We start from the raw sequence: 13,340 nt of genomic DNA, 5'->3' as shown, positions 1-13,340 counted from the left end.
GTAACAGGAGAGCATACTAGCTAGCAGGCTACAGTTTGTAAATATTATAAACGCTTCGAATTTAAAAAACGCTTCAAAAATAAAAATGCTATACTGCTTGCGCTATTTGACGATAGATGGCGCTATCTGTTTCAAATTATATGAAACATTTCAACGCTGGAAATATTTCAAGTTTTATAGCATTGCGCGCCATCTATGAGCCAGCAGACAAGCTTGTGTACAGCGGCACTCAGTTTCTGTTATACGGAAATATTTTTTGTAGCCCAGTTTGCGCTCCAAATTCGATCGGCAAAAATGTTACCTCTTAGCTGGTATGTTCTCCTGTTACTTTTGCATAAAATTTTCACTGTTTAGCCCGACCGGTGAGCGGATGGTTTTTGTTTTTTGTAATTTTACATCGTTTGTTTTGGGCGTTTTGTTGACATGATCAGCTGTTTGGCGCCATGACAGGACACGTTACGCTGCATTTCGTTATACATTTTTTCGATGACACTTTTAAAATATCGATAAATTAAAAATAGGCTAACAATTTTAAACACAAATACCCATGTTTCACGCATTATTTGGCACATTTTAGGAGCGGAATAATTAAAAAACCAGCACATCACGTGGTGTTATTGTTGCCGGTTCGATTACTTCTGGATTGGAAATCCTTTTGACGTAAGGAAACGCACACATCCAATGGTTTGTTATGACGTTTCGAAAATTATACAGGCATGTACGCAACATAAGCATGAAGCAGTTGGAATAAGAAAGCTTCGTGATCCTTTTTCCTTCGCTTAACCGCTGGAATTAGGTTTTAAAATATTTCAAACATAAGCGAACAGTTACTTTAATCAGTTTGCTAGTGTAAAAAATAGCGGAAAGGTTCAATGTACTCTTGTAAACGAGCAAATCCTCCACTGCACTTGTCGCGATTGTGTAAGGCCGACTGTATAATTGTTTATTTATAACCGGCCATAGAAAAATGTAAGCTATCTGGCCAGTAGAAAGTGAAATGTAACCATTTTCCGACCTGCAAGGTATACTTGTGAACCGGAATGTTCCACAAAAAGCCCTCCATTTGGCTTTGATACATCCTCAAAAGCGTGTTCTAATGCTGTTGCTTTCCCACTTCAGCCGCTTCCGCGAGACTGCATCAAATGAACTAGATTGTGGTTGTTTACAACATTCGAAAATACTTTTTTCTCGTTTTATTTGGCGCCGCGATGCGATAAGTTGCTGACGAGTCTAACGAAACTGCCGACAGTCGTTGATCTTTCTACTCCAGCCTGAGAACGGCTCATTTTAGAAGCTGGAATTATTCGATATTCATCGAGCAACACGGAACAACACGCGGTTAAAAAGGTTGTGACTCGATCGTGATCGTAAACTCGCGTTACCGTTAGAACATGTGCCAACGTCGGCCACGTGTTGCTTCAGCCTAAAAATTGCGCAACCCAAAGAAGCCACCTTAAGGATGTTCATAAACCTGGTCCGGGGCAGTGAGAGCAAAATAATCTCCTTCTCGATTCGCCCACAACGTCGATTACTGCCGAGTGCGAATGGATTACAACGGGTGGCATTCAGCACGTTGCGTCGTACCGTTGGCAATCGATCGTGTTTGAACAGCCGGCATGGTGTGGAAGCATTTCGTAATCATCAGCTGATAACCGGTAGCTTGGGGCGCAGATTCGCGAGCACCGGTAGTACGGAGGAGGTGGCTAAAAATGAAGCCGCAACCGATCAGGAGAAAGTTGCGAAACGTGCCAAGCTGAAGCTGCGATCGTCGGATGTGAAGCGGTTGCTGGGTTTTGCGAAATCCGAGCAATGGAGCATCGCAGGTTGATAAACAGGACATCTAGTGCTGATTTCCCGGTTGCTGTCGTTGGGGTTTTAACGTCTTTCTTAATCTTCTCACGGTTCCTCTTGCAGGTGGCGTTGGATGTTTGATCGTTTCGTCAGCAATCACAATGTCCGTTCCCTTTGGATTGGGTAAAATCCTTGACGCCATCTACTCCAGCTCGGCTGAGACCGGAATGGCGAAGGAAAAGCTGGACCAATTTTGTCTCATTCTCGGCGGGATCTTTCTCCTTGGCGGGTTGGCCAACTTCGGGCGCGTGTACCTGTTCAGCAATGCCTGTACGTGTTTGCAGAAGCGATGTGAATCCGTTTGGACGGTGTGAATAATTCATTGCCTTCGTTTTCAGCATTGAGGATAACGAAAAACATTCGCGCTAGCGTGTACAGCGCCATGCTGAACCAGGAAGCTGGCTGGTTCGACCGGAAAGGCACAGGGGAGCTGGTGAATCGGTTGTCCTCCGATACGTACCTGGTGGGGAATTCGCTCAGTATGAACCTCTCCGATGGGTTGAGGTCTACGGCCATGATTGCGGCCGGTGCTGGAATGATGGTGTACACCTCGCCCCATCTGGCCCTGGTGGGAATGTGTATCGTGCCTTGTGTGGCTGGAGGAGCGATCGTTTATGGGCGATACGTGCGTAACATCACGCGGGAGCTGATGGACAAGTACGCGGACATCATGAAGATCGGTGAGGAGCGTTTGGGAAACGTAAAGACGGTCAAAGTGTTCTGTAAGGAGCGGTTCGAGAAGCAGCTCTTTTCGGAACAACTGCAGGATGCGCTTAACATCGGCTACCGAGAGACCAGGGCACGGGCCACGTTTTACGGGATGGTAACGCTAACACCAGAGAAGATCCTTAGGAGGGTTTATTATATGCTTGTGTTTTGCTTTTCCTCCTCTAGACGGGCCTGTCGGGGAACATTATTATCCTGTCGGTACTGTACTACGGTGGTACGATGGTGAATAACGCAGAAATGACGATCGGTGCGTTGACGTCGTTCATTTTGTACGCCGGTTATACGGCCATCTCGATAGGAGGCCTTAGCAACTTTTACACTGAGCTGAATAAGGGCGTCGGGTCGGCTAGCAGGCTGTGGGAGATAATTGACCGGAAGTATGCGATTCCCATCGAAGGTACGTGTCGAATTCGGCAACAAGCCATTGGTTGATGTTAACAAAATTTCCACCATTCCGCTCACCAGGTGGAGTTGAAGTGACCAATGCCCTAGCAGGGCAGATTCAGTTCCGTGACGTCGTATTTCATTATCCTTCCCGTCCGGATGCACCGATTTTGAACGGTGTGAACTTGACCATCGAACCCGGAACCTCGACCGCCGTTGTCGGACGCAGTGGCTCGGGAAAGTCCACCATCGCGTCGTTGGTGTTAAGGTAACCTTGGCCCCACTTCAATCGATAAGACGGATTTTGTTTATATTTATTAACGTTGCAGGCTTTATGATCCGGAGCAAGGATCGGTACGATTGGATGGGACCGATCTGAAAGACCTTAATCCGTCTTCTCTCCGTCGGTACATTGGCGCAGTGAATCAGGCATGTCGTAGCACGGAGCAATGAACCTTTCCAATCGAAAACAATTTAAAACAATTGGTATTTCCATTTCCCGCAGGAACCGGTACTGTTCAGCGGCACAATAAGGGAGAACATTCTCTACGGGTTGAACATGGGCGAGAAAATCTCCGAGAGTGCTTTCGAGCGAGCTGTTCGGGAGGCGCACGTGGACGAGTTCGTGCAGCAGTTTCCGGACGGTTTGAATACGCTCGTTGGCCAACGTGGTGTGATGCTGAGTGGTGGCCAGAAGCAGCGGGTGGCCATTGCCCGAGCGATCATACGGGTGGGAAAAGCGAACCGAACCCAACAGACCTATTAGCAGCTAATCTAATGAACGCATGCCGTTTGTTCTTGTTCTAGAACCCTAAAATACTCATCCTTGACGAAGCGACTAGTGCCCTGGATGCGGTTTCGGAAGAGTTGATACAGAACGCGCTGGAAAAGCTGACCAAGAACCGTACCGTGCTGACAATTGCGCACCGATTAAGCACAATCCGGAACGCGACAAACATTGCCGTGCTGCAGGATGGCCGGATCGTGGAACACGGAAACTACGATCAGCTGATCGCGACGCACGGAGGCGTGTTTCGGGAGCTTGTGCAACGACAAACCTTTAGCAGTTCTACTAACGCGAGCTAGGACTCGTCGGTGATGCCGGTTGCATCGTTATGATTGTTTTAGGTCGCCACGTGGCCACGTTTGTTGGTTTATTCTTAGTTTTTACATTCGAATTATGATTCGGTTTTGTTATTGGATATTTGTTACTGAACGTTATCCTTCGATTGCCGGGCGGTACCGCAAGAACAAGGAAGTCCATAATCAATGCACCCCAGCTGCAGCTCGTTTGTGGAGAGATCGAACGAATGAGTTGTAGTTTTTTTGTTTGTGAATAATTTCTCTTATTTATGAAACACAGTTTGACCCGCCACTTAACTGCCGTATTGAGACTGTTAGCGAATCAGATTATTCGGAACGAATCCCGTTCTTAACGTACCGTGTACCTCGGAGAACAAATCATGTATCTAGCATAGTGGAGTGGTGAAAATGGATAGTAAATACACGAACGAAACAAATGAATGCATTTTCACTAGCGTACGATATCCGAAAATACCCCACGCAGGAGCTATAAAATTAGTTTATTTTACTTTGTAAAAGGTTTGTTTTTTTTTCTTTCTCTTTTCACTTAATCCTATTCCGCTGGAGTCAACCCTGTCCGTCCCTGTCTACCGGCTCGATGGAGTTGAGCGCAACGACTGCACAGCACAGTTTATCAGCTAAAACAGATGAATGTCCTAAATTTAACGTACAAACACACAAAACACCATGCACGTGCGGAAGCTACCTTCCAACGGCACCGTCCGTCCGTCGTCACTACCGAGCTAAACAGTCTGTGTGGAGGTAAAATGTGGATGTAGGTAACGGAAAATGAAGCAAACGTCCTGCGGCGATCGCCTTCCGGCTCGCCCGGTGCAAGATGGTAAATGAGATTTTCGCAATCAGGTCCCTACGCAGGGGGTGTGTGAGAACATCTGGCCGTGTCCACCTACGAGCAGTGCTCTAGCTTGAGCTGTCGCCGCAGGATCTTGCCCGATGCGTTCTTCGGAATACTGTCCACAAACGTGACGCCACCTTCGAGTCGCTTGTAGGCGGCCACCTTCTCTGCGATGAACTCCTTCAGCGTGTCCTCGGACACCCGGGCGTCCGGTTTTGCCACGACAAACGCTCGTGGAACCTCACCGGACACGGGATGTGGTGTTCCGACGACGGCTGCATCGGCTACTGAAGGGTGCGAGCGAAGTAACTCTTCCAGCTCGGCCGGTGGCACCTGGAAGCCCTTCACCTTGATCAATTCCTTCAACCGGTCGGTGATGTAGAACTGCAGATCCTCGTCGTAGTGGGCGATGTCACCGGTGCGTAACCATCCGCCTTCGATGATCATTTCGTCCGTCGCCTTACGGTTGTTGTGGTAGCCCTTCATGACCTGTGGGCCACGCACGAGCAGTTCCCCAGACATGTTTGGACCAAGTGCGGTGTTTGTGGGATCATTCAGATCGACGATTTTGGCCTGAGTGCGTGGACAAGGTGATCCTACTGAGGCGTAGTTGCGAGAGCCAAGAGCCGCCATCAACACGACTGGTGCCGTCTCCGTTAACCCGTAGCCCTGGATGAACTCCACGTTCGGGACACGTGCCGTGAAGCGCTCTGCGTCCGGAGTTCCCATTGGAGCCGCTCCCGAGAACACGTTCCGGATGGAGGACGTGTGTTCTGACTTCACACCCTCATGGTGTCCGAGAAAGATGACTAAAATAGCGAAAAATGATCGTTAGTCTCAGCGCGGAAGCACATAAGAACCTGATAAAGGATGCGTACTTATCGGTGGCACGAGGTGTAGCACCGTGCCCTTGTGTTCGGCGAGAGCGTGCAGGAACGTGTCCGGTCGGAAGTTGGGTAACGTCACCAGTTTGCAACCTTGCTGGAGCTTCGAGATCATCGTCACGGTGAGACCGTAGATGTGGAAGAATGGTAGCACGCACGGCAACACGTCCTGAAAGGTGTCGGTCGTGGGCAGAACCACCGTCCCAGTGCCGGCCTTTGCACCGAGCATTTCACTGTTGGACACAATGTTCAGGTGAGTCAACTCAACGCCCTTCGGTAACCCAGTTGTGCCGGATGAGTACGGCAGGAAGACGATATCATCGGCAGTGCGGTCATGTGGCCGCAGTTCGCTGTAATGAATTCCTACAACCAGACGAAAGAAGACGTAAGATATCTTGATAGACCTCCGGAAAGGTTTCCTACATACCGGTGGGGTTAGAAAGCTCTGCAAAGTCGATAGAACCCGCCGGAAGACTCTCATCGTTGGTGCACCGAATGCAGACGATCGGAATGTCGCGTTTCGCTTGGTGCATCGCCTCCTTCAATACTGCATAGTTGGACGCCAAACCGACGAGAATCTTCGCGTCACTGTCCACTAGCTGGCGGGAGATTTCCTCTGCAAGAAGAAGAAGTAGCACCCCCAAAAAGGGTAGACATTTCAGACATGTCGTACGCGACAGGGAAAGATTCGTCAAACGAGCGGACGACAGTTGAATGTTATCTTTTTGCTAAGAACCCGCCCCAGCCCCGTGGAATGACGAGACGGAAAAACGAGTGACATATCGAAGCAACCTCTGCTGACTCACTGGACGCACCGAAGTAGGCGTTGTGACCGATTGGCACGATTTACGACTCAACCGTCAAGGCGGACAGAAAACTGGTCCATACGAGCGATTGGTACCGGTTCGCGAGCCCATGCGGTCATACAATTTAGCTCCAGCGGCGTGATAACACGAACACCTCCATTTGGCCCCATTTTTAGGGTGGAAAGGAAGTGATCGCTTCGACCGCGAAATCTTCGATTGTCAGCGATAGAGATGTGACATTCAATTAGGTCCTGATAGCGAGTAATCGGCGCTACGGTTTTGTGACCAGATGCTGTGATACGCCACCCTGTGGGTGATGACAAGTAATCCTACTACTTGGGTTGATAAGAACGCGATTGAGCTGGCGTTACACGCTATCGGTCGTACACCGAAATTCCGGTCTCATGCTGAGGAAGGCCATTTCGCGAGGTGAATGTCAGGCGCCATCGATTGGCAAGCGGAAACTTCTGCTAGTGGCAAGGACGTACCTGCGTTGTAGATGGGATTGATGGTCGTGACCACCAGGCCAGCTTCGATGGCACCGAACGTGATGAGCGGGAACTCTGGAATGTTGGGCAGACAGATCGCAACCGTACTGCCAAAGCCGAGGTTCATCTTGCGCTGTAGCCGAATTGCGAGCGCTGCGCAATGATCTCTCAACGTCCCGTAGGTATAGTTACGTCCGGTGACACCACAGACCTGTGTGAGGTGGAAAATGAGAGAAATAAAGCATTAGAAAAATTGGGAAAACATGCCACAAACGTGAGAGCCGTAACGTCCGATTAGCACGCGTGCGTCGAGAACCTTCGCGGCTATTTCTCGGGGGAAAAACACGCTGTTCCGTTTAGGGGACTGGTTTTTTTAGACATTGATAAGTGGCTCTACACAAAAACGGACGCTCGCAATAATTTGTCCCTGCTTACGCACATCAATCGTTCCTAGAATTCTTTCTTGGCTAGGGAAAAACATTTGCCACGAGGAGCGAATGTTTTCGCTGATACCAGATTTCTGCCGGCAGATTCGCCTAACCATCAGCAATCAACTCCGACCGAGTGGCATCACTTAACCTGCTCGATCTGAACCTCGAACCGGTTGAAACCGGGTACGAGAATGAAGCATCCACCGCGATAACACCCGCGGCAAGCGTCCCGAAAACAATCGTTGCCTATATTTAAGAACATGCACGCGCGTACTCTTTATCGCTCGCTTTCCGCAAGTTGGTGCAAATTCGGGTGCTATCAAAAATATAAATTACCCCCCAGAGATAATGCGTCCACTTGGCTCCGGCTGAACTGGCAGATCGCACTTTGGCCTCACCAAACAAACGCCTGGAACCGAACGAGACAACAGTGTCTGGGATGCGATGGGTTGCAATCTCGAGAGGACATCTCGATAACGCGCGATGCCGCGGGATGCAAATAAATTATCTCATAAAACAATTGGCCTGCTCTCCTGCGATGGACTATGGACCCGAGGGCAGAAGCTCACTTACCACGGCCGTCTTGTTGGTCCACTGGCTGAAGCGATCCCACATGTAGTGATCGAGCGTGACGTGCGGCACCGGGATATTGCTATCGTACAGCGAATTCTGCTCATGTCCATTCTCTGGCGGAAAGTTCGTGTCCTCGAGGTACTTCACCTGACGTCTGGTACTGAGCAGTCGGACGAACTGTTGACTCCAGTGGCGTTGCGGATGGTTACGACCCACGGTTGCGGTCATGCCCGGATGCAGTCCCAGTTGGGCCAACCGGGCTAATGATAAACCGCGCATCATCCTTGGTGGGTGGTGGGTGGTGGGTTGGAACTGACTTGATGAAGGGTGATGATCTTAAGCCGAGCTGGCGTGTTTGAGGATTTACTCGCGAGATGAAACCAAGATAAGCTGCTTTAGTTGCAGTTTGAGGTGCAAAAATTCGCCAATTCACTGAGCAAATGCTGTTATCTGTGGCCGGTGGGTGGGATTTTGTACTGGGAGCGTTGTTTCAGCTGCACGCCTGATATGTGTGGATGCTGCGCAAAAGAAAGCAAGGGTAGAATTTTTGGTTAACCTCACAAAACTGCACACGGCACACAAATGTTGCGTGGAATAGACCAAAAAAAAAACTAACCGACGCACGAGCGCTATTGACATACATTTTTAAACTCTGTGGAAAATCTCAAACACCCCACTCTGCCCCACAAAAGTCCCCCAAATGGGCTGAATCATTGAAGGCACGTAGGCTTGGTTTGGCTAGTTTTTTCCGCTTAGTCCTTAGCCCAACGCGTCGTTGGTCACGTCCGGATACGAAGGAGTCCTTACCGTAGATGCGTTGATGCTGTTGTCTTCGGGATAGGCGGTACAGTTTTTCTTAAGTTTTAGCTTTGTGTTTCTCCTTCCCAGGAACTCGTCCCCTAGGAGCTCGTCCGTGTGGCTAAAATCACGGGGCCAAGGAATTGCTCCAGGATCTAAATTTAGTAACCGACCGAGTGGTGTTTACAAACAAACAGCTTCAATTATTCATCCACAACTGGCTCCGGTGCGGTGTAAGACGCGCAAAACTAAGAACAAGGCACGAAGCCGACAGGGCGCACGGAAAAATGAGGTCAAGAAGCACTCGACGCCCTTTTCTGGGTGGATCCTTTAGAAAGGCAGGTTGCACATGGTGCTAGGGGAGAAAAAAAAACCAGCCCACCCAGATGATGCAGGTCAGCCTCGTTCGCCGAGTACGCTTCTTGAGAAGCTGCGATGGTTTGCGACCTGTCCACGTTCCGGCTTGCAATCGAACGCCCGGAATGTCACGGTTTCGGACCGGTCGATGTTTTCCCGGCAAATGTTTACCCTAACCTTGGGGCTGTTTTTCCACCCGCTGCTAATATGCTGCCTCCCGGGCGCGGTGTGTCCTTTTTGTGGGGCTCACGTGGCTTGCCATCGTTCCACATATTGCAATCGTCCCCCGTTCAGGCTCCGTGGAACGAGGATGTGCACGTGGACAGTGGGGGGCCATTCGCGAGGTGGGAAATGAATATTTGAATTTTTAAAACAACACTTTCCACACCTCCACGCCAATCTCATTTGCGCTGATGATGTTTACCGGCGCTTCGTGGGGGGTGGGCGATGGAGGGGTGGAGAGTGAAGAAAAAAAAATCCCTCCCATCCGGTCTTTGATTGAGTCCGTGAACCTAGCGCCGGACCGGACGAAGGGCGTTTCGATGCTCAAAGTAAACAAGCAATTTACGTCCCGACCCATTGCTCCTGCAGGAAAAAGGACTTGCCTTTTCTTGTCACCCCTCCGGGGGGTTGCGTCTATGGAAAGGGCGCCTGAAACGCCCACTCGAAACGAAAGGGGCAAACATTATCAATCATCTTCCGGGAGAAAGGCGTCACCGTTTTGGTTGGGAAAAAGTGGGGAAATTGCAGCACGCATTCATCGCTTTTCCGGCAATTAAGCGATGGGACCTAATCGAGGAAGCGAAGAGCGTCTTTTGTGGTGATTATGGTGTGTCCCAGCTTTGAGGGCAGATTCCCACAGGACAACACCCACAGAAGCACCCTCGAGCACACTCCTTGAGGGCATCTTCAATCAAAGGCGAAGGCAAAGTATACACGAAACCAAAGGTCCCTCAATGTCGCGCAACAGGCTCACAGGACACGTGCCCGAGGAGCCAGCCATGTCAGATTGTCCCGTGAAAGGATGAATAATGGGCAGTGCGAAGGCACGCAGCGAGCGAGAGAGAGAGAGAGAGAGTGACAGAAAGAGTGAATGAAAAAAATACTTTAATTACACTCCATCCAATTACCGGGTGCCGGTTCGAGTGGCTGTTTCCCGCGGCTAGTGTTTGTTCTCGTCTTTGAGCTTTCGTCCTTTAATACTTCTTTTCTCTTTCTCCCGTGGCGGACACCTCTCTTACGATATTCAAATTTCCCCCGAACCCACGGGAGTGGTGTGTGTGTTTTCTCATCATAAATTTCAATAAAACGTGCGCATCAAAGATGGCGCGTGCTTAATCGAGCGAACGGGAATAGTTTCCACGCCTCGAGAAGGGCTGAGTACGTTTTCCACCCAGGTTGCTTGCGCTTTTTTCCGATGGCACGTTTCGTAGCGTGACTTTGGCCAACTAGCCTTCCAGCTGGACCCAGTCGCAAACAAAAAGGCTAGCAATTTCGTACGGTTTAACTCGCTGACCAGCGCTTGAACGAAAATAACTACGTTTAAGGGGGTTCGTTTTGTCGAATGGCATCATACATCGTCAGTTCCGTGGATTCGCGAGGGCAGCTCGAGCGGGAAAACAATCCGTTACAGAAGCACACGTTCGTCATCCCTTCGAGCTTCTTTGGCGGCATCCAAACACCGGCCACTCGTACGATGGCCAAAGTCCAAACGATTCTTTAAACGGCGGCATCGGCCTCTGTATGGCCTCGCACTATCAAGGGCTCTTATCGCGATCCAGCATCGTCTGGCTGAAGGGCCCCCATTCAACAACGCAATCAAATTAGATAAGCTCACGGGGGAAGTATTGTTTCGCGCCCGAATAGGCTTGTTCGCTAATTTGCGCGCCTCGTACGCGTTTAATAGTGTCGTCGACTGTTCTGGAACAGCTCGGGCACAGTCTCGGTGTCTCTTGGAACTAGTTATCACCAGTGTTTCGAACGATCGCCTCCGGTCTTATCACGAATGAAGCCGGAACGGAAAAGGTCGCCAAGGGTTGCAAACACACGGGCGTTGTAATTTGTCCGGGATAGGTCGGTTGATTACAACGGTTGGCACATGCCGTGTAACTTTGATTTACAAAACGATCACTCTGGGAACACGCTAGTGTTCGTCGGGAGGGGTGGAAAACACACACACTCATATGCTCTAAACAACAATCTTCCCGCAAGCGCCCATCCATGCACCCCCTTTTGCGAGGGATGATTTGACACACATTCGCGGTTGTGTTTCCAACACACATCCAAACACACCCCCCTTTCGTGACATTCATCTGGGGTTCGTGGGCTCTGAATAGGAGGAAACAACCACAGATTCCCTGTGGGGTGGACCGACACGCGAAGGGTGGATCGATCGGTTGAAAGGGGTGACAGTGGGAGACGCGAACGCGCTTTCAAGCGATCAAAGTCCACCCCTTACTGGTTCTTTGCCGGTATATTGTGCATTTTTTTCTCTCCTTTTTCCCATCGTCAACACTGACGCTTGCCGTTGGATGTTGATTTCTGTGGCGTGTGTCTTTTTAATTTCTTCTCTTCATCTCTGTCTCTCTCTCACTCGCTCGATCACGTTTGTATACATTTTAGCCCCTGAACGCGCGTATATATTTTGTATCGCGTGCGGGATTGCGCGAATGATGATCCACGATCGCGTCGCCCTTCGAAAACCGCGGTCGGGAGAGAAAAATGTGTCGAAATGTGTTTTCGAAATGAAAATAGACCAGTCGCTCCGTTCTTGAGATCGTGGAGTAGATCGTGCACGGTGTAACGAAAATACACACACGCATATTTATGCTAAGGTTACCAGCCGCAATGGGACCATATTTCGGAATTAAACAGTCACACGATATAATTGACATTGTGGTCCTTCTTGAGGATGCCTTCGCGGGAATAACCGGTCATTGCGCTGGTCGCTCGTTCCGCGTGGACGAGTTTATATGATGAACCGGAAAAAACTAGTTTTTGATCGCACCCTACCGTATGGTTTCACTTCCTGTCGTTTAGCCAGCACCGTATCGCCTTTCAATTCTACATCTTTTATTCCTTTCTTGTAGCTCGTGTCCGTCTGCATCTTTGGTTGCAGGTTCTCCCGACCGGATTCGCTGTCCTGCATGCCCCCGAAGGGTTATCATGGGTGGCCTTCGAATGGCCTCGTGGAACCCTTCCGTACCAGACGCCATCGGTGCGGATCGAGAGAGCTGTACAAGTGAACCTCGATCGACGTACGAAACAGAAAGCAAAAAAAACAGCGTCGAATACGACGGAGAGGATGTGGCCTTGTGACGTGGGATGCGCGCTAAATTTAGCCATCTATCGGGATGATATACTTTGATACCAGCAAAAGCACACAAACACACAAACGCAGCGCAAAATGTGCATCGAGAGAGCGATCTGCGATAAAATGCGCGTTGTGGCGCTCCTTTGAGTCGTCCACCACTTAACCAGAGACGGTGAAATTCAATGACCTCATGTGAATGCATTCACTGCTGTTCTTTTTCGCCCCGGCTGCGAAATATCCATCTCCGGCGCAAGAATGCTTCGATTGGTGTAGGTCATGAGCGAAGTTGCATATCGACGGCACCGATGGCATTAAGAACAGGAAAAGCACACACAAACGAACACCGGTGCAGGATCCGAGGATCAGGAAGCGCACGGATCTCACCTGTGGTGAGATGGAAAGATGAATGCGTACCTTTCGTGTGGGAAAAAAAAGCCGGCGATCGCTGACGGTCTGGCTGGATGGGATGTTTTTAAGCAGGTGCACAGCGAATAGAGATACACTCACAGAAACGATATGACGAATATTAGACACTAAAAATCACGGCACCACGGCGATCGAGACGGCCCGATTGCTTTTAAAGCCTGGATCACAGAGACTGCTGGTGGAGAGCACCGTTCGGCTCGTGGTTTGAGCGAATTGACGCGGCCTAGTGGCGACGGCACAGCGTAAATATAATGAACGACCCATCGCTCAAGCGGCTGGTGGACGGCGACAATTTTGTAGTGCTTACGATCGCATCTTTTGTGCTTTTCAATTTGCAGCTCTTTTTAGGGATGAGGCGATG

At 49.9% G+C, this 13,340-nt stretch overlaps 2 protein-coding genes across 2 annotated transcripts; one reads left to right on the top strand and one right to left on the bottom strand.

The window, feature by feature from the left end:
• Positions 1-1,459: 1,459 nt before the first annotated feature.
• Positions 1,460-4,476, top strand: LOC128721202 (ATP-binding cassette sub-family B member 10, mitochondrial). Its single transcript, XM_053814929.1, has 8 exons — positions 1,460-1,823; positions 1,915-2,121; positions 2,190-2,674; positions 2,746-2,977; positions 3,046-3,232; positions 3,294-3,393; positions 3,470-3,694; positions 3,772-4,476. Exons 1-8 carry the CDS (start codon positions 1,460-1,462, stop codon positions 4,048-4,050), a joined length of 2,079 nt encoding a protein of 692 aa, XP_053670904.1. The 3' UTR covers positions 4,051-4,476.
• A 22-nt stretch (positions 4,477-4,498) lies between these two features.
• On the bottom strand, positions 4,499-13,011 carry LOC128721203 (uncharacterized). The gene is made up of 6 exons (XM_053814930.1): positions 12,968-13,011; positions 8,086-8,603; positions 7,082-7,292; positions 6,215-6,403; positions 5,782-6,150; positions 4,499-5,712 (listed from the first exon to the last, which is right to left on the bottom strand). Exons 2-6 carry the CDS (start codon positions 8,365-8,367, stop codon positions 4,955-4,957), a joined length of 1,809 nt encoding a protein of 602 aa, XP_053670905.1. The 5' UTR covers positions 8,368-8,603; positions 12,968-13,011; the 3' UTR covers positions 4,499-4,954.
• Between the last annotated feature and the right edge of the window lie 329 nt (positions 13,012-13,340).

The sequence above is a fragment of the Anopheles nili genome, chromosome 2 (genome assembly GCF_943737925.1).
Source record: "Anopheles nili chromosome 2, idAnoNiliSN_F5_01, whole genome shotgun sequence".
In the NCBI taxonomy this organism is placed as follows: domain Eukaryota; kingdom Metazoa; phylum Arthropoda; class Insecta; order Diptera; family Culicidae; genus Anopheles; species Anopheles nili.
The sequence above is the reverse complement of the archived record's forward strand: the minus strand, read 5'-3'. Positions and strand labels throughout refer to the sequence as shown.